Below are 25,742 nucleotides of genomic sequence, written 5' to 3'. Positions count from 1 at the left end.
CAACACTAGCCATAGATAGAAATAGGTATATAGATGTAAAGAGCGCATGGATAAAGAATATACCAAGGGGTCAATTTCAAAGAATAAAGAGAAACTGTTCTCAAGTAAAAGATTATGATGAGCAAAGCGAAATTGTTCTGATTAGGTTAAAAAAAAAGGGTATAAGGAAGAGATGCTGTCGACACATAGGGAGCAAATACAACAGGGAAAGCTGAGGGTAAAAAATAAAACAAAGGAAGATGAAAATATATACAAGTTTGGTTTTTCCACTACATATTCTACAGTATGTCCCCAAATTAAACATGTGATTCAGAAAAACTGCAGAATATAAAAAAATGATGAAGTAATAGGCTCCCTAATTCCAGATAAGGCCCCCTTTATTTTTAAGAAGGCATACACAGTTAGAAATAAGGTTGTCCACAGCTGTTTAAAGAAAGTAGAAGACCAGACAGGAAAGAGCTCATTCACATGGTGCGGTTTTTGTATTGGATGTGGAAATAGGTCTGCGGAGGAAAAAAAGAACAGGACCAGAAATATGGTAGTGGCGACAGCAAACCAAAGAGATTTAAAAGTAAAAGGAAATATATTGTGTGAGAGCACAGGGGTGATATATGTTTTGGAGTGCCCCTATAAACTTCAGTACGTGGGTAGAACACTTAGAAAACTAAAGGTAAGGCTAGGCGAACATATTAGGAATATCAAAAAAGGGTTACAGACTTATAGCGTATTCGTGCATTTTAAGAAAGCACACCAAAAAAATCCATCTGGTCTGAAGTTTACAGGAGTAGAACTAGTACATAAAAAATTGAGGTGAGGGGACCCGGTGAAACAGATTAACAAAAAATAAGCACAATGGATATATAGTATAACATGAATACATTACAGCCTATCGCCTTGAATATTAAGTGGGACATTAAATCTGTCTACATGATATGATATCAGAATGTTGCAGAGCGTATTCTATGAGAAATGAACGCATTTCCCTTGGGTCTGTAGAAATATATCAAAGATAGTATAATAAATTATGTGTAAAGAAGATATAATTCTAGATACGGCTACAACAGTATGATTAGATCTACATCTGAGCTACATATGCAATGGCCAGGATACGGGTTGTTAATGTTCTGAATTTGTTGTGACGCCAATTGCAACGTTTGCAGGGTACTATCCCAGGGCCCTTCCAAGGTGTTATAACGCACGTCCAAGATTAGGCATGCCAGAGTGGTGTAATGGCCAATAATGTCTCTGTAGGGTGGTGATAATTGTGTCACAGTGTCTCCTACCTGGGTATGGCTGGACTCCTGGCTCACTTGCAATAAATTTGAGTGTAGTGATAGTAGGAGTAATAGAGGAATTTTGCAGAAGGAATGCTGTCCAGACCTTTAGATGAAGTTCAAACGTTGCTTTACTTGAAATAACTTTTCATCCAAGCAGTATACAGCTTTGGTCTCTTGGTCCCACCAGGTTTTGGCAATATTTGGCAGGAATGAATTATTTTGCTTTAAATGTGACCTCTGCTGTGTGTGGGACAGGCTAGCTGAGGAGTTAATAGCTTCTACTACGTCTCTGGACTTATCTCTCAGATGGATTCTCAGGGGATGCTCTCTTCCTGGAACTCTGGAGTTTGTAGTTTTCTGCTTTCCTCTTCCAGCTGAGCTGAAGGTGCTCAGACTGGGAATATGGCCAAGTCTCAGCCAAGACTAGGTCCTTGCTGTCTTCCCTATTCAGGAGTTCTCCTGAATTCTATCACACAGCCTTCCTCTAGCAGGGGGGAGGCTACACTAACTCTGACTTCCTTCTCCACCCATGCTGCCAGGATGTGGGAACAGCCCACTCTCTCATAGAGGGGAAGCTATGCTGCAATAATCCATTCCAGCCTAGATTCACTAAACACTAAGCTGTACTTGCCAATGTGTTGCTGCCACCTACTGGTAACCAGGAAAATTACAGGAACAATTACATTTAACATGGTTTTGTATGCACATTTGGGGAGGACATGAGCAAAATCATATCTGATAACAGTAAAAAGGCTCTTAGAAGATAGTAGCAGGGTAGAGGTGTGTAGTAACACAAGTCTGGGGTGTTACATTCCCCCTTACTTTGAGTCAAGCCGCCCTCGGCTTGTGCTTAGGGTAGGAGGATTAAGCTCTGGGGTACCCAATTAAATACAAAGTGCTACATGAAGTGCACATAAAGACATACAAAGACAAACATATAATGGCTACCCTAAGGTTCCTGCCTGCATGAGTAGGGTGATTTATTAACGGTTTTCCTCTCGGTTTACCCAGTGAACCAAAGGTCTGCACTAAGCAATCATTACTGACTTACTTTTGAGCTCTAGTACAAAGAAAGCATGAGGGTGTCTTTACTCTGTAGTCTCACCATTGTGTAATGAAATGCCCGCAAATGGAAGGGTGGATTTATCCTGTATTCCTTTCTTTGCACCAAAGTCTGAAATTAAGGCTTATAGCACGATCACTATGGTGACTAAGGGTAGCAAAATGCCTCTAAGGCGGTGGCACCATACCTTAGGCAAAGGCACAGAAGGGGAGGTATATGCTTCTCCAAATGCTTCTGGCGGTCACAGGAGGAGGGTATAATAATCCCATGAAACTCCTGGAAGACAACCCAGGATGGGGGTTTAGTAGTCCCATTACCAATCCTGGCACATATAACAAACAGGAAGGAGGGGTATATTACTCCCCTAGCCATTCCCGACGCAGCGGGGTTACCTTTGTAGTTGCTGGACCTGCCTGGGAATTACCACTTGTTCCTACCCTGGGTATACGGGTTATGACACCAGGAGTAGGCCATTAGTATTAAACGTCCAAAGAGGCAGTCCGTATAAAGAGAAAAGAGCTGTAAAGCAAAGTGACCCAAAAGTGCAAAAGTTAAGTGCAATTTCACAAAAAGTGCATAGATTCACATTGCAGCACCTGGAAAAGAATACACACAAAGGGCATAAGTGCTTTAACGTTGCTCAATCTGTAAACTTGAGTGCAAAAACATAGTGCAAAAATATCACAATGGAGATCACAAAGAGCTCAGGTACATGTTTGAGTCCTTTCTTTGTGTGCTGGCTTGTAACATTGCTCAATCTGTAAACATGTTGGGGGAAAAACTGTGCAAATATATTATGCAAACATCAGTGCAATCAATATTATCATAATACACTCAAATATGACTTGAGTCCTTTTTTCTTGAAGTGCTTTAAAGTTGGAATCCTCTGGAAACAAACAAAAGTCACTTGTAATCCAATAGTAGGTATATTTGTAATCTAAGGAAGAGTACAAAATGTTATATAAAAACACATGAAATAGCAGCAAAAGTAAGAACCATAGTCCTATGAGGCTCTCAAATAACCTTAGAAAGGGGATAAAACAATACGCAACCCTGGGTGAAAACAATTGTTGAAGATGGGGGAAGTCCTGACAAATGTGGCCATCCATCTGAGGCTGTAACTAACGGCAATGGAGTAAAAAAAAAACTGGCCAACAGTCTCTCAGTTTTCAGGACCAGTCCACACTGTGGCTCCCAGTAGTTTTTATATTAAGGATAAGGAGGCATTTAGAGAAGGACTTGTAGGTCCTCCTCACTGCTGGAGCTGCTGAAGGTCATTAGAGGGCGCTCCTGCCTTTGATAACTTAGCTTTGGGACTGTAATGGTGCGCCACTGCCCTCTAGTGGTGTCTTTTCATAATGGATGAGCAGTCAGCCTGGTGAATGCTGTGGTTACTTGCTGCAAGCCGGAATCCCTTGCCGGTGCAGAAGTACAGTACAGACCAAAAGTTTGGACACACCTTCTCATTCAAAGAGTTTTCTTTATTTTCATGACTATCAAGGCATCAAAACTATGAATTAACACATGTGGAATTATATATATATAACAAACAAGTGTGAAACAACTGAAAATATGTCATATTCTAGGTTCTTCAAAGTAGCCACCTTTTGCTTTGATTACTGCTTTGCACACTCTTGGCATTCTCTTGATGAGCTTCAAGAGGTAGTCACCTGAAATGGTCTTCCAACAGTCTTGAAGGAGTTCCCAGAGATGCTTAGCACTTGTTGGCCCTTTTGCCTTCACTCTGCGATCCAGCTCACCCCAAACCATCTCGATTGGGTTCAGGTCCGTTGACTGTCGAGGCCAGGTCATCTGGCGCAGCACCCCATCACTCTTCTTCATAGTCAAATAGCCCTTACTTTCAAAGTTTTCCCAATTTTTCGGCTGACTGACTGACCTTCATTGCTTAAAGTAATGATGGCCACTCGTTTTTCTTTACTTAGCTTCTTTTTTCTTGCCATAATACAAATTCTAACAGTCTATTCAGTAGGACTATCAGCTGTGTATCCACCTGACTTCTCCTCAACGCAACTGATGGTCCCAACCCCATTTATAAGGCAAGAAATCCCACTTATTAAACCTGACAGGGCACACCTGTGAAGTGAAAACCATTTCAGGGGACTACCTCTTGAAGCTCATCAAGAGAATGCCAAGAGTGTGCAAAGCAGTAATCAAAGCAAAAGGTGGCTACTTTGAAGAACCTAGAATATGACATATTTTCTGTTGTTTCACACTTGTTTGTTATGTATATAATTCCACATGTGTTAATTCATAGTTTTGATGCCTTCAGTGTGAATCTACAATTTTCATAGTCATGAAAATAAAGAAAACTCTTTGAATGAGAAGGTGTGTCCAAACTTTTGGTCTGTACTGTAGGTAAAACCTCTGGCTTAAGTAGTTCTGGAAGTTCAACCAGGTGAGACTGTGAAAGCTTCCACGGTAGAACATAGGGTTGCACTCTGGGATTAAAAGTTAGCACTGAAATGTTGATCTGGCCCACCCGTAATGTTGGGGTGCTGCCAGGTCAGGGATGAGGGGCTCTGGGTTAGGTTGTACTCGTTCCCTGAAACGTAGTTGGCCATCCGGGGCTTCTTGTAAACACAGACTCTCCCAGCAGAGCCTGTGTCTTCCTGCCGGGTCTCTGGGGTAGTAGCAGGGGTTAGCGGTTTGGCCAGAAAGGTCACTCCAGCTGCAAATAAGCCCTGTACAGACCGCATCGGGTATATTCTACTTGATCTCCGGCATTGTGGCGGGCCTGAGGCAGGTCTGTCCGCTTAACAGAGCGGCGGCCCGCAAATAATTCTGCTCCAGTGTAATTGTCTTGGAGAAATCCCACTCCTCTCTCTACGGAAAACCATAACACTGTTAGAGCGCACCAGGCGAGTTTAGGATTGCCGGGCCAGGGGTCATCCAAGACTTGCTTGACCCACTCTTCAACCACCGTTTTATATTCCCATTGACTTTGGGCATGGCGAGTGATCTCGAGAGGGACCTCAGTTTTGAGGTGACTTGGTTTGGGGGTGTCCGTTCTGGGTGGCGGAGTGGAAACTCCAGCCGCCTCCACCGCGCCAGTGGGCGTGTGAAGCGGGGCCTCTCCAGGCCTAACAGATGTCGGGTACCACGGGGCGCGGTGCAGGGGCAGCTACGGGTTGGACTGGGGTCTCAGGTAGTGAGGTGGCTACTACCTGATTTCGTGGCCTAGGGCCATTTCCGGTGCCTTCTGCTGGTTATTGTTGGTGGTCGCAGCTATCTGCAGAAGGGCGGTCAACTCCTCCAAAGACGCAGCTGGTTCCTGGGCCGGGACGTCGGTCGCTGGCGATGACGATTAAGCGCTTGATGGTGTAGGTGCTTCCAGTGCCTGGAAAACTTGACAGGTGGGATCTTCCACGGGATCAGGCTTGGCTGTGGGTTCAGTAGCCGCGGAGGAATCCACGGCCTCCGGGATCTGGACTGCTGGTCTGACATCAGCTTCCGCAGGAGCAGGTTTGAGAACGGCAGCCATTTTTAAGTCAGCGGTGGCGGCTGTCTCGCCATCCGATGAGGATTCTTCAGCCTCTGGGATCACGGCAAACACCAACGGGACTTTCTTGCAGATGAGTTAGGAGACCCGGATCTCCGGTGGGTATTTTTCGTACCCCGATTCGCCTTTTACGGTCATTTGGTCCCACTTTGGCTTTGGGAGTGCCATCTTCCTCTGCTCCTCAGTCAGGCTGGATGCAGAAAGTGAAGAGGAGGAGTCTTCACTCACTTGGCATGGTTTAGCGCTGTCTGGCACCGCAATAAAAGCAATAAAGTAAATTTTCGGGATTTTAACACAGTTCCTAGGCCTTGTTGTAGTGTTCGGCACACAATCCGATCCTGTTAGGCACACAATTCGATGCTGTTAGGCACACAATTCGATCCTGTTCATGACGCCAAAAATTGCAATGGCCAGGATTCGGGTTGTTAATGTTCTGTATTTGTTGTGACGCCAATTGCATCATGCACAGGGTACTATCCCAGGGCCCTTTCAAGGTGTTATAACGCACGTCCCAGATTAGGAATGCCAGAGTGGTGTAATGGCCTATAATGTCTCTGCGGGGTGGTGATAATTGTGTCACAGTGTCTCCTACCTGGGTACGGCTTGACTCCTGGCTCACTTGCAATAAATTTGAGTGTAGTGATAGTAGGAGTAATAGAGGAATTTTGCAGAAGGAATGATGTCCAGACCTTTAGATGAAGTTCAAACGTTGCTTTACTTGAAAGAACTTTCATCCAAGCAGTATACAGCTTTGGTCTCTTGGTCCCATCAGGTTTTGGCAATGATTGGCAGGAATGAGTACTTCTGCTTTAATTGTCACCTCTGCTGTGTGGGGTACAGACTAGCTGAGGAGGGAATAGCTTCTCCTAGGTCTCTGGACTTATCTCTCAGATGGATTCTCAGGGGATGCTTTCTTCCTGGAATTCTGGAGGTTGTTTGTAGTTTTCTGCTTTCCTCATCCAGCTGAGCTGAAGGTGCTCAGACTGGGAATATGGCCAAGTCTCAGCTGAGACTAGATCCTTGCTGGCTTCCCTATGCAGGGGTTATTCTGAATGTTATCACACAGCCTTCCCCGAGCAGGGGGGAGGCTACACTAACTCTAACATCCTTCTCCACCCATGCTGCCAGGATGTGGGAACAGCCCACTCTCTCATAGAGGGGGAGCTAAGCTGGAATAATCCATTCCTGCCTAGATTCACTAAACACTAAGCTGTACTTGCCAATGTGTTGCTGCCACCTACTGGTAACCAGGCAAAATACAGGAACAATTACATTTAACATGGATTTATATGCACATTTGTGGAGGACATGAGCAAAATCACATCTGATAGTATAAAGGCTCTTAAAAGAGAGTTGCGGGGTAGAGACGTGTGATAACACAAGTCTGGGTTGTTACACATAGGAGAACAGCCTTGCCAGTTTCAAGGTTATATAAAGTTCAACGTGACAGGCGGTGTTTCTCTATGAAAACACAAAAGGCGCACCATAGGGTAGTACAGTCCAGTTAAGTAAATAAACAAAAAATACTCCAGATTGTAGGCTCACCTTTATGCGTTGTGCAATCAATAGGCACAACACTACTGAAGGCTTGAAGGGGGTTGTAGAAGGCCCCCAATGCAGATGGTCATGCAGCCAGGGATGTACGCACTTCCACGTAGGGATGCCTGGAGTCCCCAAGAAGGCGGATAGATCCAAGTAAAGAGAAGAAATAATAATAATAATAATAAAAATAAAAAATAAAAATAAACAAATTGATCATCCGGGTGATCAATTTGTTTATAGAAATATTTTTCTGTCCCTTAGCTTCAATCCTAGTTTGGAGGTCACTGATTACTGATTATATATTTTTATTTAATATCAATTAATTTTATATGTATGTTATCCTTATAGACCTGTTCTTTCTGCTGCCAATAGAGCTAAGAAATGACCCCCATTTCTTAGCTCTATTGTTTGTATATATAACGGTGTGCAGCCATTTTGTTTTTTGTTGCTGCCAATCCGGGTAATTAATTTTATTATATAGATTATTTTAGTTGTATTCCAATTGTTGAGGTCAATTATTATCCATTTTTTTTTAAATTATTATTAATTTTAATATCAATTAATATCATGCGATGCAATAGTATAAATTTATGCTTATTTATTATTATTATTATTATTATTATTATCACTTTTATTAATCATTATCGTTACTATCATATTATTTCATCTGTTTATATTAATATTTATTCATATTTATTGTCATTTATTTCCTTTCATATGGCTGGCGTTCTTATCACTAAACGCTTGTCCTGGCAGTCTTGTCTCTTGTCCCTTCCCCCCCTCGATCTCCCATTATACTACAGGGGTGTATCCCTGATCTTCTCATCCTAATCCCCCCACCTCCATGAGCAGTATCGGAGTTACTAGCAGCGCCTGCTCGCTCCGATGCGCTCCTCCTCCCGCCCGCCCATACATTCTAAACTGGGCAGGAGAAGTAGCGTCTGGTTGCCAGGCGATGGAACGGTCATGTGATCGCTGCTGCCATCACATGACCGCACCCAGCAGAGCGATGTGTTCCGGCTCTCTCATGCAGCCGGACGCCGCTCTATTATCTCCAAATAAGTTCAACTGTCTATATTTTAAATTTTTTCTTTTATTCTACACTGACCACCAATGTTTTATTCACTTATGAGCCCTATTTTAAGATGGGACTAATTTGTATGCTAGATTGTATATTCTATACTTGACATGTGGAGGGGTCAGGACCTCCTCCTCCACTCCCCTTTCTATGCCATTTTGGCGTTTTTTTAAATGTATTTAAGTGTGCTTTGTAGTTATGTTCATTGTATGAGCAGTTTGTACCTGATGAAGGGGTGTCTTCTGCCCCGAAACGCGTTGTACCACCTGCCGAATTATTAAATCAAGTTTATATCGTCAAAGACTGGTTTTTGCGCCGTGGGAATTTCTTCTCTTTACTCAGAGTGATATAAGGCAGGCAGAATAGTATATTAGGAGATAGAAGGTGTTTTGTAGGAGACAAAGATTTTAGGTATACAGGTCTTCCCGCAAGGTGTTGTAGTAAATGGGAGAACTGATTTTAGCTGGTACTTACCTTGGGGCATCTCTCAGTCCCTTTGTGCTGAATATATATCAAATAAGAGATCTCCTATCAGAGGAAATACGGTATGTCTTTATGAAGTGATTTTTACTTCAAGGACCCTTTGGACTCAGGAAATAAATATTTCAATTATAATAGCCTAAGGCTAATAGGTTCCCATTTTTGGTCTGATTTAAAACGTAACATTTATTTTATTTTTATTAAATAAATAAAACGGGAAGAAAAAAAGAGAGAAAAATGGTTAAAAATGAAGTGCTGGCTGAGCTCCGCGGCTAGGGATAATGTAACTTCTTACATTATCCCTAGCCGCAGAGCTCAGCCAGCACTTCCTTTTTAACCATTTTTCTTTATTTTTTTCTTCCCGTTTTATTTCTTTTTTAATAAAAATAAAATAAATGTTACGTTTTAAATCAGACCAGAAACGGGAACCTATTATCTTTATGAAGTGAGCCCCCATTAGAAAGAATATGGCAAACCTCAGTAATTAAGCGCTACCCTTTTAATGAAATGATAAATAGAAATATGGAGAGGAAAAAGAATACATTATTTTTATGTAGAAGATTTTAATGGTGTCTTATGGATCGATAGCGAAGAAACCAATGATGTTGATACATACGTTTCAGAGAAACAGGATGTAGGTTTTGTGATGTTTTATATTTATTCATGATTTAAATCTATGTGTATTTTGTTGGTATTAATGTAGGATACATAAGGTAGTTTTAAAAATGTGAATGTACAGAAGTCCAACTCCGGAGTTAGAAGGGTGTGGATAACTAAAGCGGAACATGGGTTTAGGGGGTGGGGTAATAAATACCTCCCCAATGACGGTAAAATCATGGCGCCCCAGACGAAGCTGGTAGCGAAACCCGGGTCGGGCAGAGATACTAATTTTATATGCCATGTTGCAAGTAATGATCTTGTAAGTACAATAAAATACAGAGAAGTTTTATACTTGCGGGTCTGCACTATATCTGTTTCCTTTTTTGAAGGGACAAAAAAAAGGTTTCTGTTGCCGGTCGATTCAGTGACTGAAGAGGTCGGAAGCCAGGGATTAAAAATGAATGGCCTCTGGAAAAGTAACTGCTTGTGAACAGTGATGGCCAGTTCGCAGTTTTCGCCCATGCGGGCTGCCATCTTAATTCACAAGTCCGGCGATGCACAGGTAAGTCCGAGCCGGTCTGAAACAAATGCGGTCTCCGGGAGCAGGCAGTTCCGAGAACAGCCGCCGGGGTTCTCGGAACTGCCTGCTCCCAGTGACGGCATTTGTTTCAGACCGGCTCAGTCACAAGTAAGGACTTACCTGTGCATCGCCGGACTTGTGAGTTAAGATGGCAGCTCGCATGTGTTCGCGGGCAAACTGGCCATCACTGCTTGTGAACAATCCTCTGCCTAAGAGACATTTAGCGCGGACCCCTACTTTTTATGTGTACTGTAACAGTTTGCCATCTACATAACTGCACAAGAGCTTGTTTTTGCCCGATGACTTGTGTTTTGGACTATGTATGCTTTATTCCTTAACTTGTATCATACATTTTTTTTAGGAGGGAGGGGGACAGATTGCTAAAAGGTCTGCAATTCCTTAGTCCAATTTTTGGGTATTGTTTTTATGAGTTTCTTTTTGATTATGCGGTAGAAATGACCTTATTGGTCAGTACGATTATGGTGATGTATGATTTATACACTGCCTTCAACAATAAAATTCTCTCTTCAAAGACAAAATAAATAAAGAAAACTGCGGCTATATTCAGAGAGAATCGCTTTTCTTATGTTTCCATCAATACGGCTGTGCTGGTTTTGTGCAGGGACATTTACTGTTTCCATATTTTGCAGTACTTGTAGGTTTATTGCTCCTTTTGGGAAGAGTAGTGACCAAAACAACAGAAATTCTGACAGTTTTTTCCTGTGTGTAAACTATCAGTTATAGGGAAAAATAAGATGCCCCCCCACCTAGTGTGGGAAAATTAAAATAGCAGCATACATAGCAATAATGAAAGCTACGTGTAATAGCGACACAGACCAGAAAACCCACATTATAGCAAAAAGCCACCATATTGTTGTACCCTAGAAGAAAGTACAATGTTCTTGCACCTGATTTGAATACTATGTAAAAACAATATGGCAGCCATTTGGACACTGTATAGTGGTCTTATGTGAACAATGTATAACAGTCTTGTATGGACATTGTATGTCATTCTTATGTGAACACTATATGACTGTCTTATGTGGACTCTGTATGTCCTTCTTATGTGAACACTGTATGACGGTCTTATGTGGACTCTGTATGGCGATCTTATGTGGACACTGTATGGCCAGTCTTATGTGAACACTGTATGACGGTCTTATGTGAACACTGTATGACGGTCTTATGTGAACACTGTATGACGGTCTTATGTGAACACTGTATGACGGTCTTATGTGAACACTGTATGACGGTCTTATGTGGACTCTGGCGGTCTTATGTGGACAATGTATTGCAGTCATATGAAATTCATGCTTGTTGCTCGGGGCCGGTCCTATATCTCAGTGTATATTATATTGTTATCAGTTTACCTTCTGTTCTCTCCTTTCGTTCTCAGTTACACCATTGAAGCGGCCTACACCTTGTACTTTGGGCTCTTCAGGTTATCAGAGGCGTATAACCACACTCAGAGCTCTTCTGTCTCTAACATCTATATACACCCTAACTATACGGGGACTGGAAGTCCAGGAGACATCGCTCTGGTGAAGCTCTCCAGCCCGGTCAACTACACCAGTTACAGTCATGTGAAAAAATTAGGACACCCTTTGAAAGCATGTGGTTTTTTGTAACATTTTTAATAAATGGTTATTTCATCTCCGTTTCAACAATACAGAGAGATTAAAGTAATCCAACTAAACAAAGAAAACTGAAGAAAAGTCTTTTCAAGATCTTCTGTAAATGTCATTCTACAAAAATGCCTATTCTAACTGAGGAAAAAGATAGGACACCCTTGCCCCTAATAGCGAGTGTTACCTCCTTTGGCTGAAATAACTGCAGTGAGACGGTTCTTGTAGCCATCTACCAGTCTTCGACATCGGTCTGAGGAAATTTTACCCCACTCCTCAATGCAGAACTTTTTCAGCTGTGAGATGTTTGAGGGGTTTCTTGCACGTACAGCCCTTTTCAAGTCACCCCACAGCATCTCAATGGGATTCAAATCTGGACTTTGACTTGGCCATTCCAGGACTCTCCATTTCTTCTTTTTCAGCCAATCTTTGGTTGATTTACTAGTATGTTTTGGGTCATTGTCATATTGCATGGTCCAGTTCCGCTTCAGCTTTAATTTTCTAACTGATGGTCTCACATGTTCTTCAAGCACCTTCTGATACACAGTAGAATTCATCGTGGATTCTATGATGGTGAGCTGACCAGGTCCTGCTGCAGCAAAGCAGCCCCAAACCATGACACTTCCACCTCCATGCTTCACAGTTGGTATGAGGTTCTTTTCTTGGAATGCTGTGTTTGGTTTACGCCAAACATGTCCTCTGCTGTTGTGTCCAAATAATTCAATTTTGGACTCATCTGTCCAAAGAACATTATTCCAGAAGTCCTGGTCTTTGTCAACTTTATCTCTGGCAAATGTCAGTCTGGCCTCGATGTTTCTCTTGGAAAGCAAAGGTTTCCTCCTTGCACACCTCCCATGCAAGTTAAACTTGTACAGTCTCTTTCTGATTGTAGAGGCATGTACTTCTACATCAACAGTAGCCAGAGCCTGCTGTAGTTCTCGAGATGACACTTTAGGGTTTTTGGAGACCTCTTTTAGCATCTTGCGGTCTGCTCTTGGGGTGAACTTGCTGGGGCGACCAGTCCTGGGCATGTTGGCAGTTGTTTTGAAAGCCCTCCACTTGTAGACTATCTTCCGGACAGTGGAATGGCTGATTTCAAAATCTTTTGAGATCTTTTTAAATCCCTTCCCAGACTCATAGGCTGCTACAATCTTTTTTCTGAAGTCCTCTGACAGCTCTTTTGCTCTCACCATGGTGCTCACTCTCACTTCAACAGTCAGGAGCACACCAAACTAAATGTCTGAGGTTTAAATAGGGCAAGCCTCATTCAACATGCAGAGTAACGATCTACTAATTATGTGCACCTGGTGTGAGATCTGAGCCAATTTAAGAGGGAATACATGTGAGGGTGTCCTATCTTTTTCCTCAGTTAGAATAGGCATTTTTGTAGAATGACATTTACAGAAGATCTTGAAAAGACTTTTCTTCAGTTTTCTTTGTTTAGTTGGATTACTTTAATCTCTCTGTATTGTTGAAACGGAGATGAAATAACCATTTATTAAAAATGTTACAAAAAACCACATGCTTTCAAAGGGTGTCCTAATTTTTTCACATGACTGTACATCATGCCCATCTGTCTGCCCACCGCCTCCGTCATCTTCCCCGAAGGCTTGGAGTGCTGGGTAACCGGTTGGGGCTCAGGTGAGGATGGACCCATGAATTGTTCTCGGTCTTACATAAAAATGATTGTGTCCGGGCAGAACGTACGACTTGTAGAGCTGAGCCTTACGTCTGCTTCTGGGTCATCTCATATCTAATGCTTCACACATCCAAAGCTGCAAACCTCTGGCTGGAACCGGTTCTACCAAAAGCAGCATTGGTTGGTGCAGGCTGTAAAGGGGGCAACCATGGCTGGTGAAGACTAGAGAGATGAAATTAGAGGGAGACACCTGAGACTGGTGCACTCAGAACCTCTACGTGAAGGGCACGCTCCCATGAAAAGGGATTACCACAAAAACCTTTCATGGTACCGTAATGTCCTTTCCATCTGTCATTCTGGAAGGATGGGCCCACTCAGAGGTCATAATTGGAGATGAGCTAATTTCACAAATCCCTTTCAGATCCAGTTCGAATGATTTGATATGAGTACAAATAAATCCCCCCGAATAGAAAGTGCTCCAATAGCCCTGAAAATTGGGATATAACACCCTCTAGTCTCCTAGGAATGTTTTCCCTCCCCAAGCTTTGAAATGCAATGACACAATAGTAAATGATGTCTGAGTGACACTGACATACATGGCTGTGGGGAAACACACGTATGATGGCGGTATCATATAGCGTATTTAATATCACACCGAGCCGGCACATGTGTTCTGCTTCTTCATATTTTACAGCTTCCAAATATTGTCCCTTATCGGGGGAAGATGGTGTTATGGCTTGTTCTGAGCATCCAAAGCACTTTGGGAGCAGCAGTGCAGTATGGAACCTGACAGCAGATGTGCCACAGGGGTAGTACTAGTGGCAGCAGGAGGGGTGGCAGTGCAATACTACAGCGGTAGTACTAGTGGCATCAGAAGGAGTGGCAGTGCAGTACCACAGGGGTAGTACTAGTGGCAGCAGGAGGGGTGGCAGTGCAATACTACAGCGGTAGTACTAGTGGCAGCAGGAGGAGTGGCAGTGCAGCACTACAGGGGTAGTACTAGTGGCAGCAGAAGGAGTGGCAGTGCAGTTCTACAGTTGTAGTACTAGTGGCAGCAGGAGGAGTGGCAGTGCAGTACTACAGGGGTAGTACCAGAGGCAGCAGGAGGAGTGGCAGTGCAGTACTACAGGGGGAGTACTAGTGGCAGCAGAAGGAGTATCAGTGCAGTACTACAGGGGTAATATTAGTGCCACTCCTTCTGCTGCCACTAATAATACATGGGTAGTATTAGTGGCAGCAGGAGGAGTGGCAGTGCAGTACTACAGGGGTAAAAATAGTGGCAGCAGGAGGAGTATCAGTGCAGTACTACAGGGGTAGTACTAGTGGCAGCAGGAGGAGTGGCAGTGCAGTACTACAGGGGTAGTACTAGTGGCAGCAGGAGGAGTGGCAGTGCAGTACCACAGGGGTAGTACTAGTGGCAGCAGGAGGAGTGGCAGTGCAGTACAGAACATGATGGAGAAGCAATAAAATACGCTTACTGTGCAGTTATTAACTGCAGAAAATTTCCAACAGTTTTTTTGGGAAAAAGACACAATTGCACAGTGTCCGGTGCAACTATGATTCTTAAAATATCACCAACCAGTAGATTTAAAAATAAAATATGAGTTAGGCTGCTACCTGGCTCCTGCACATAAAAAAGAGTACTATGTCTTTAAAAATGGATGTGCAGTGCAGCAGAGTGTGTATGCATGTGAACAGCTCCAGCCCTATAAGACACCCAGTACATTAACTGTCCCCATCCTGTCCCTAATGATAAAAGCTGACTTTCTACCTAGTAGTCCATAGTATCCATACACTGTCCCTGCAGGACCCTATAACGACTGGCTTGTGTGTATGATTGGTGTCTGTCGGAGATATAAAAGACACATCCTACCGAATCAGTGCCTGAGCTCAGGGGTGGACCGACCACATACCTTACAGGGAACTGTCCTGGTGGGATGCTGGCCAGGGGGCTGCCTGAGCCCTCCTCACAGACACTGGTACAAAATGATCTGATGCTCCAAGCCAGGGCTCAGCAACCTTTGGCATGCCAGCTGCTGTGAAACTACAACTCCCAGCATGCAAACATGCTTGGCTGTTCTGCTAACTCCTATAAAAGTGAATGGAGCATTCTGGGAGTTGTAGTCTCAAAAGACCTGGAGTGCAGGAGGTTGCTGATCCCTGCTCTAGGCAATAACTAATGTCGGAGCATCAGGTACTGATACACGTGGCCAACGGCCGCAGGGGCCCTCCTGAATTCAACTGTATGGTGATAGGGCAGTATTTGCACTGTAGTATTTGGTTTTGCTGAAGCGGTATATTCTTCTGTAGTACGGTACTGCAGGCCCTGCCCACTTCTGTTGTCTCTGCCTACTTCAGTTTGGACTTTTCTACAATTTGGGACACATAGGTTTTTTCCACCCCCGCCTGAGCTCACAATATCATCTGAGCTAGCAGGGAGCCTAATAGACCGGCCAGTATCCTGCCTCCTGATTGGCTGTCAGGTTGCCTGAAGAGCATTGTGGGTGAGTCCACCAGCTGTGATCCTCCATCTTTATCTTCCATGCCCTGGAATTTGTAACAAACTCCGATCATTGACAGAGCGACATGTGACCAGCTCTACCATATGTTCTCCGACATCAGCAGCAGCCAGACCATCATCCTAGATGACATGATATGTTCTGGTTACATAGATGGAGGCAAGGATTCCTGCCAGGTAAGTACGAGTGGTGCAGAGATGGGCGAGGCTGCTGTCTTCCATTGGACCCACCTGTAGGTGCACGGCGATCGATAGCCAGGACCACATACATCTGCCCATGCTCAGGATTTCCACTTTATCTTCCACAGTTACATGGAGATCTGTGACATTCACACTTGCAGAATTTGTACAGTAAATTATGACGGGTGCTCCGCCCGCTGCCCTGTGCCCTCCAGCAAATGGAGGACAACAAAACTAAGACAATTGGTGTTTGTAGATGGGGGTAACTGAGGGCTGAAGGGCCAGGATGGAAAAGCCCCCAGCTTGGGCCCCCAGCACAACTTCTCCTCCTGATTGCCTGCAACAGCTTTTCTTAAGTGAGCCATAGATGCAGCATTGGTGCCAGTGATTGCAGCGCACTTACATCCGCTCTGATTGGCGCCCTCCACTTCTTAAACATCGGCTGCAGCATCCTAGGTGTTTGACAGAGGGAGGGGGCGCCACACCACATTGCATTCTTTTCAGTTCTATGCATGCACCTGCTCTCTGGTGTCAGACCTTCAGAATATTCACCTTCCTTGGATCCACCCACCAGACTAGGATGATTCCATAGGATGACATTTTTCATAAATTATAAACAAATGTCCTTTCTCTGGAAATTGATGCAATTTTTGTCTTCCAGGGAGACTCCGGGGGACCTCTGGTGTGTAAAGTAAACAGTGTCTGGTATGAAGCGGGCATCGTAAGTTGGGGAATAGGATGTGTTTTACCTTACCTCCCTGGGGTGTACACCTTAGTACCGGCCTATGCAGCATGGATCCAGAGCTATGTTCCCGATGCGACCTTCATTGACCTTGTAGACATACCAGTGCCTACACCTGCGGATTCTACACCAGAAGGTAAGACGTGGACACCACTACTCAGGCACAATCCATGGAAAGTCATTACAAGAGTCTTGGGCCAGACACCTTGTGCATCCACCGTGCAGGCTCCACACTTCTCTTCTAAACATGTTGGGGGTCATTTATTTAAGGGGTTGTGTCATTTCAGAAGGTGGTATGTAATGTAGAGATCGGCGCCTCTTTATAACAGCCCCAGCTAAAGGGCTTATTAAGACCAGCGTCTAAAACACTGGTCTTAAAGGGTTTGTCTCACTTCAGCAAGTGGCATGTATCATGTCAAGTTTAAGTTCAGGTCTGAAGTCCCTTTGTGAGGCTTACATAATAGAAACCACCCAAAAATGACCCCATTTTAGAAACTACACCCCTCAAGGTATTCAAAACTGATTTTAGAAACTTTGTTAACCCTTTAGGTGTTCCACAAGAATTAATGGAAAATGGAGATGAAATTTCAGAATTTCAATTTTTTGGCAGATTTTTCCACTAACAAAGCAAGGGTAAACAGCCAAACAAAACTCAATATTTATTACTCTGATTCTGTAGTTTACAGAAACACCCCATATGTGGTTGTAAACTGCTGTACGGGCACACAACAGGGAGCAGAAGGAAAGGAACGCCATATGGTTTTTGGAGGGCAGATTTTACTGGGATAATTTTAAGCGTAGAGTAGAAACTCCAAAAAAAGACCCCATTTTGTAAACTATGGGATAAGGTGGCAGTTTTGTTGGTACTATTTTAGGCAGCATATGATTTTTTGTTGCTCTATATTACACTTTTTGCGAGGCAAGGTAACAGAAAAATAGCTGTTTTAGTAAGTAACAGCCGGATCTCTGCCGCTGATCGCGGCACCACACATGGGGGAACGGCAGGATGAGAATGCTTGTCCTGGGGCGCAAAGTACCAGCCCTTTAGGACGAGCATTCTAGTCCAAGGTCCTGGAGGGGTTAATACAATACATTTACTAATGTATTGTTATTGTCCATTTTGCTTACTTTGTTGGCTTGATTCATTTTTCCATCACATTATACACTTCTTTTTTCCATGGTTACGACCACCCTGTAATCCAGCAGTGGTGATAGTGCTTGCACACTATGGGAAAAAGCGCCGGTCTCTCTTGTGGACCATGAGAGTGTGCATAGACTGGCACTTATTTCTACAGTGTGCAAGCACGACCACCACTTCTGGATTACAGGGTGGTCGTAACCATGGAAAAAAGAAGTGTATGATGCGTAAGGCAAGTTCCAAGTTCCAGCCCACTCCACGTCCACTATTTTTGACAAAACGTGAGTGGGAAAAAGTCGCAGATTGCAGCACAATCTGTGTCAGAAATACGCCTACTGGTTAGTATTTCTGGTTAGTATATGACCCTCTTAATCTTATGGAAGGATTACAAAAGAAACTGAAAAAAAAACATTTACTTGAACACAGTTTCTCCAATAAATTGCAAATGTGGAATAGAACAAAAAGTTTTTGTAAAGTGGACGAAGAAGATTGAGGAGATTGAGATGAGAAGGAGATTGATATTGTCCATAGAGCCCACAGCAAAGTGGTGCCTACCTCCTAGTCAGTATCACTGTCCTCACGGAAACCCCCTGAACTCCGGAGAGACAGATTCCCAGTTGAGCTATTACGGTAATTCAGGGAGGTTGCAGAAGTGCGTAGCATGTAAAAAGTGCAAGTGGCTCTATTGGGGACCCAGGTCACTCTTGAGCTGGCCATAGATATTAAATGTACATTAGTGGGATCAGCAACCATCTAATGTGATCTCCAAACCCTCTCCTGATGGCAAAACCCTCCTCTGTTACTAATGAGAACACATGCATGCTCAACTGAGCCGATCGTCCATGTGCATGTCAAGATAAGGAGAGATAGCTGTTGGTTGAACAAGTGTTTGGCCAGCAGCTATTTCATGTCTATGGCCAGTCATAGTCCACCCTAAGGTCTTGCTTTTGCTTCCTCTGGAATTACATAGGCTGATGGGTGGTTTGTTACCCATTTATAACTATAACATTGATTGCATGTAGATGGAGATGTGACCAAACATTTTAGTGGATGTTCTGTAATGGTGATATTGGCCATAATATGGTGATGCATATTTCAGCCTTCATCGCCTTGTAATGACCTATATATCTCCATAGGAAATTCACCTTCAGCGTTTTTATAGACAGGAAGTTTGCTCACCTCTACGCAGTTGTTCATTATCATCTTTGTTGTAATAATTTCATGTCTGTATTATGTTATTCCAGTGACGACTTCTCCGCCCCAGACCACTCAGTTGAAGCTCAGTTATACCTCAACCTCACCCAGTAATTATGTTTGCGGCTCTCCGATGTTCAGTGACCGAATTGTAGGGGGCATGGATGCTGTGGATGGAGAATGGCCCTGGCAGATCAGCCTGCGGTACATGGGATCTCATATCTGTGGTGGGTCCTTGATCTCTAACCAGTGGGTCCTGACTGCTGCTCATTGCTTTGGATAGTAAGTTTTACTCGTGACCATGTGTATTATTTCCCTCGAGACACAGAATACTGGACCCAAAGTGTCTATTCTTAATATGTTTCCTATGTTCTTCACAGCTCCATCAACCCATATAATTATTTTATCGTGGCGGGGGAATACCAGCTGTCCATCACCGGTTACCATGAATATTATGCCTCTGTAGAGCAAATTATAACTTACCCCACATTTGCTGGGGCAGGGAGCAGTGGAGACATTGCCCTTATCAAGCTGACTAACCCTGTTCCCTACACCAACTACATCCTGCCTATCTGTTTACCATCTTTGTCTGTCATCTTCCCGACTGGTTTGCCATGCTGGGTAACTGGCTGGGGGAACACTGGATCTGGTGGTGAGTCTCCATTTATTACTTGTTCCTCAACTGCTGTGGTTTTTAGCTAGAATTTCCTAAATACTATTTCAGTCCATATATATCTCAATGGCAGTGCTCACAGTGATGAGTACAAAGCTCCTCCGAGTCTTCTCTGCTTCAAATGAAACCAGTGGTCTGATGGCAAACGCAAAATTGAGCAAAGTTTATGGTGGACGGTAGTGTTGATCACGAATATTCAAATTGCGAATTTTAATCGCGAATATCGGCACTTCGAGAATTCACAAATATTTAGAATATCCCAAAATATATTCGTAATCGCGAATATTAAATTTTTTTCAAAATACCAGTCCATGCGAGTTTTATGCGGATTTTCGCAATCAAGAAAATAATGCCTGGAGATCACGAATTCTCGAATTCTCGAATATATGGCGAATATTCGCCTAAATATTCGCGAAATATCGCAAATTCGAATATTGCCCCTGCCGCTCATCACTAGTGGACGGTCTTCCCATGAGTCAAGACAATGTGGCTGAAATATCTTTCTAGGTTATACACCCGGAATTAATATTTGCTCTTGTAGCTCCATCTTCTGGATAGTGTAAATTTCAAATCTGCAAATTTATAAGGCAGACAAATTGTAAGGCAGACCACAGTAAACTCCAGTCATGGTTATAGAAGGTGAAATTTGTCTGTGTTGACAAATTATATTTTTAAGAAAGTCCCCTTGACAATAAGCAGCTCACAAAGTGTCTCCTTGCTGAGTCCCCACCAATCAGTTGTAATATGAAGAGGAATCTGCCGGTAAGTGATCCGTTTCCCTACAGCACTATCATAGGAGATCTGGCACAGATCCTCCAGAGAGCTGGATGTTATTTGAAACCATTTTCTGCTCTGACCAAGAAATGAGGATCCAGAACACAGGACCCTACACTTAGTCAGATCTTGGAAACTGGGTTTTCTAAACTACTGTACACCAAACCTTTAAAAATGTAGAAGAACCACGAGAGGAGAGGTCGGTCCTTTCATCAATACTAGAGGGGGAAATATCAATGTTTTGAACTCAATTCTACAAAGAATGGTTGCACTTGTACAATGTTATAGCCATGTGTAGATAGATGAGAAGCCTCACAATGTCTTATGTAACACCACAGTGAATCTACCGTATCCTATGACTCTTCAAGAAGTGATGACCCCACTGATTGACTACAAAACGTGTGATGCTATGTACCATGTTTTCTCTAATGTGAATGCGAACACCAGCATTATCAAGGATGATATGATATGCGCCGGGTACACAAATGGAATGAAGGATTCATGCCAGGTACACAGATTTATATCTTATAGTGAATTAATAATAAATAGGCTGGCACACACTATCCAGTACTGTACGGATAAATGCAAAAAAAACAAACAAAAAAAATCGCAGTGCGCATGCCCCAGCCAAGCAATGGATAGCGCAGGCGCGGGATCTCGCTGCAGAGAAGGAGGATGCAAAGGAAGAGCGGGGCGGGCAGAGGAAGAGGCTGGGGCGGGGATATGACGAAAAGAGGCAGAACAGCCTGGGCTCCAACGAGGTGAACGCCGCCCTGGGCACTTGCGAGCCCTAATTTACATATGAATAAAAGTCAGTTTTTGCCTTGGGGGAACTTCACAAGCAAACATCAAAGGTACCATTAGAATCATAGACTGCTATGCTAGAGCGCTATGTAAGCGGTCTATTAAGTCAAAATCTGGTGACAGACTCCCTTTAACAGCTTTCATAGCTGATGGGCGTCTATGGAGAGGAGAATTGTTTATGATACAGCCAGAAATTAGGTCATAAGTGGAATATCTAGCTTGTCTTTCCTTCTAGACAATATTCTCCATATGTGTTCTGATGACATCTCAGTGTTTTGGTTGTTTAGTGCTGTGGACAATGCTGGTCAATGACTTACACCTAACAATTACTCAAGACAAGATGTCCTCTCAGCAGGCAAAATGGTCACCAATTCTGTCTTTTTCCCTCAGGGAGACTCTGGGGGACCTCTGGTGTGTAAAGTAAATGGTGCATGGTACCAGGCTGGAATTGTCAGTTGGGGCGAGGGATGCGCTGAACCTTATCGCCCTGGAGTCTACACTCTCACTACTTTCTACCAGCAATGGATACAAAGTTACATCCCAGAACTTAACTTCATAAACCCGGGTCCAACTGTAGCTTCAACTCAAGTTGGTCCAACTGTAGCTTCAACTCAAGTTGGTCCAACTGTAGCTTCAACTCAAGTTGGTCCAACTGTAGCTTCAACTCAAGTTGGTCCAACTGTAGCTTCAACTCAAGTTGGTCCAACTGTAGCTTCAACTCAAGTTGGTCCAACTGTAGCTTCAACTCAAGTTGGTCCAACTGTAGCTTCAACTCAAGTTGGTCCAACTGTAGCTTCAACTCAAGTTGGTCCAACTGTAGCTTCAACTCAAGTTGGTCCAACTGTAGCTTCAACTCAAGTTGGTCCAACTGTAGCTTCAACTCAAGTTGGTCCAACTGTAGCTTCAACTCAAGTTGGTCCAACTGTAGCTTCAACTCAAGTTGGTCCAACTGTAGCTTCAACTCAAGTTGGTCCAACTGTAGCTTCAACTCAAGTTGGTCCAACTGTAGCTTCAACTCAAGTTGGTCCAACTAAAGCTCCAAATAAAGGCTCGAAGCCGCTGGGTCAAGAGATGACGACTGTGATTCTTCTTGCCTTAAGTTTAATGTTTTTTCATTACGTTTAAAAGAAATGTGTCACCAGAAAATGACCTATTATTAAAATCACATTTTTATGTTTAAAATATTTTGTAAAATTGTTTGATGTTATTTTTAATTTTCCATGTCCATATCTATATTTAACCACTTAAGGACCACAGGTTTATACCCCCCTAGTGACCAGGCCCTTTTTTACAAATCGGCACTTCACAACTTTAACGGTTTATTGCTCGGTCATGCAACTTGGCACCCAAATGAATTTTACCTCCTTTTCTTCGCACAAATACAGCTTTCTTTTGGTGGTATTTGATTGCTGCTGAGATTTTTAGTTTTTATGATATTAATCAAAATAGACCGCAATTTTCTCAAAAAAAGTGTATTTTTAACTTTCTCTGGTTAAATTGTTCAAATATAATTACATTTCTATACAAGTTTGTGTCAGAATTTATTGTGCTACATGTCTTTGATAAAAAAAATCCAATAAGTGTATATTTATTAGTTTGCGCAAAAGTTATAGCGTTTACAAACTATGGTACAAAAATGTGAATTTCTGCATTTTGAAGCAGCTCTGACTTTCTGAGCACCTGTCATGTTTCTTGAGGTGCTAGAATGCCAGGATAGTATAAATACCCCCCAAATGACCCCATTTTAGAAAGAAGACACCCCAAAGTATTCGCGGAGGGGCATGGTGAGTTTATGTATGATTTAATTTTTTTTCACACTTTCTGAGAAAAAAAAAATATATTAAAAGTTTCCATTTCTGCTAACTTCTGGCAAAAAAATATAAAATCTCCCACGGACTCAATATGTCCCTCAGTGAATACCTTGGGGTGTCTACTTTCCAAAATGGGGTCATTTGTGGGGTGTGTTTACTGTTCTGGCATTTTGGGCGGGGCTAAATTGTGAGCAACCCTGTAAAGCCTAAAGGTACTCGTTGGACTTTTGGCCCGTTTGCCCACCTAGGCTGCAAAAAAGTGTCACACATGTGTTATCGCCATACTCAGAAGAAGTAGGGCAATGTGTTTTGGGGTATATTTTTACATATACCCATGCTGGGTGAGAGAAATATCTCTGTAAATTGACAACTTTGTAAAAAAAATTTTAAAAAGTTGCAATTTACAGAGATATTTCTCACACCCAGCATGGGTATATGTAAAAATACAACCCAAAACACATTGCCCTACTTCTTCTGAGTACGGCGATACCACATGTGTGACACTTTTTTGCAGCCTAGGTGCACAAAGGGGCCCAAATTCCAATGAGTATCTTTAGGATTTCACAGGGCATTTTTTACGCATTTGGATTCCAAACTACTTCTCACGCTTTAGGGCCCCTAAAATGCCAGGGCAGTATAACTACCCCACAAGTGACCCCATTTTGGAAAGAAGACACCCCAAGGTATTCCGTGAGGGGCATGGCAAGTTCATAGAATTTTTTTTTTTGGCACAAGTTAGCGGAAAATGATTATTTTTTTTTTATAACAAAGTCTCATATTCCACTAACTTGTGCCAAAAAATAAAATTTTACATGAACTCGCCATGCCCCTCACGAAATACCTTGGTATAAGTGGTACCCCTTGTGGAGTAAGGGTGACACCAAGTCCCAGACAATCTTGCCACTGCTCCCCAGGTAGTCAGGGCATCCAACCGTCTCCAGTTGTGAGTCTATTCCCTCATAGACCGTAAAACGATATGTATAGCCTGTGGCCCTTTCACAGAGCTTATACAGTTTGACCCCATACCGGGCGCGCTTGCTGGGGATGTACTGTTTGATGCCAAGGCGCCCGGTAAAATGTACAAGGGACTCGTCTATGCAGATGTTCTGATTGGGGGTATACACATCTGCAAACCTGGATGACAAATGGTCTATGAGGGGCCAAATTTTGTGGAGCCGGTCATAAGCAGGGTGGCCTCTTGGATGACAGGTTTTATTGTCGGCGAAATGCATAAAGCGCATGATGACCTCAAAACTTGCCCTGGACATTGCAGCAGAGAACATGGGCATGTAATGTATTGGGTTTTTAGACCAATAGGACCGCAATACATTTTTTTTTAGTTAGACCCATGCTGAGGATAAGGCCCAAAAAATTTTTTCATTCGGAAACTGTGAATGGTTTCCACTGGTACGGCTGGGCATAGAAGCTTTCCGGATTGGCGGTTATATACTGTGTGGCGTAGAGGTTGGTTTCTTCCACAACTAAGTCATAGAGATCCGCGGTGAAGAACAGCTCAAAAAACTCAAGGGCCGATCCTAAATGAGCCGTCTCCACGCGAACTCCAGACTGGGCGGTGAAAGGGGGCAATACGGGTGCGGCGGAAGCAGGGGAGTGCCAATTAGGGTTTGCCAGCACCTCTGGGAGACTAAGTGTTCTACGGGCCTGTGAACGTGGTGGCTGCGACGGGTGAGTTACTGCACGTGCCACCGTACCAGCTGGAACTGCCCTTCTGGTGCTCGCCACTTCACCAGGGAATACGGCAGTGCTGGTAGAAGGTCCAGGATGTGCTGCTGGTGTATGCCGCACCATAAACAAGATCAGCGCTAGCACCACTCTGCTGCAAATGAGGCTCATCATGCGGGGTATGCAGAACTCTGACATGGGGTCGGGTACGCCTGACCGTAGCAGGGACCTTAACCTCGTCATCCTCACTAGCGGTTAGAGTGCCACTGCTGTCTACAGGTTCATATTCTGAACCACTGGATTCAGCGGATGAGGCGTCCCCATCGCTTTCATCCATCACGGCCAGAATCCTGTAGGCCTCTTCAGCGGAATACCCCTTGTTTGACATTTTGGGTTCACTAAATTTCGGGGGTATTCCTCTGAGACTACCCAGGAAAAAGAGCAAACCTACCTAGCAAAAAGGAGTGCTTGCGAAGTAAAGCTGCGATCGCTAATAAAGATCTAGAAAGCTCAAAAGTGATCTTTATAGCGCCGCAGCGATTTTACGGTGGGGCGGACTGAACGCAAGATCAGGCCTGATCGGGCGAACACTGTTTTTTGTAGAGCCTAAGGTGACCCTAATGTACTTATATAGATCTGAATGCGATCAGTATTAATCACTTACAGATACTATATAGTACTAGTGCTGATTAGCGACAGCGATGACGCTAATCAGTGACTAATCAGTGACTGCGGTGGGCGCTAACTACCTAACAAGTAGCTAACTAACTGGCGGTGATAAGGGACCCTTACAGGGGGGTGATCAATGACAGGGGGGTGAT

The 25,742-nt window shown here is 43.5% G+C and overlaps 2 protein-coding genes across 2 annotated transcripts in view; both read left to right on the top strand.

Moving 5' to 3' along the window:
• LOC121007954 (serine protease 33-like) overlaps nucleotides 1–18,475 on the top strand; it is a 78,680-nt gene extending 60,205 nt beyond the window's left edge. Inside the window, exons 3-7 of the mRNA XM_040440221.1 lie at nucleotides 11,537–11,714; nucleotides 13,325–13,494; nucleotides 15,985–16,099; nucleotides 16,764–16,980; nucleotides 18,366–18,475. Of these exons, the coding sequence (XP_040296155.1) occupies nucleotides 11,537–11,714; nucleotides 13,325–13,494; nucleotides 15,985–16,099; nucleotides 16,764–16,980; nucleotides 18,366–18,475 (790 nt within the window). The remainder of the gene's footprint in view (nucleotides 1–11,536; nucleotides 11,715–13,324; nucleotides 13,495–15,984; nucleotides 16,100–16,763; nucleotides 16,981–18,365) is intronic.
• An 801-nt stretch (nucleotides 18,476–19,276) lies between these two features.
• On the top strand, nucleotides 19,277–22,552 carry LOC121007953 (serine protease 27-like). Its single transcript, XM_040440220.1, has 4 exons — nucleotides 19,277–19,458; nucleotides 19,557–19,828; nucleotides 20,962–21,131; nucleotides 21,818–22,552. Exons 1-4 carry the CDS (start codon nucleotides 19,310–19,312, stop codon nucleotides 22,550–22,552), a joined length of 1,326 nt encoding a protein of 441 aa, XP_040296154.1. The 5' UTR covers nucleotides 19,277–19,309.
• Nucleotides 22,553–25,742: the final 3,190 nt, after the last annotated feature.

This window comes from Bufo bufo, chromosome 7 (assembly GCF_905171765.1).
Source record: "Bufo bufo chromosome 7, aBufBuf1.1, whole genome shotgun sequence".
Classification (NCBI taxonomy): Eukaryota; Metazoa; Chordata; class Amphibia; order Anura; family Bufonidae; genus Bufo; species Bufo bufo.
Note: the sequence above shows the minus strand (reverse complement) of the source record. Positions and strands in the feature narration are given on the sequence as shown.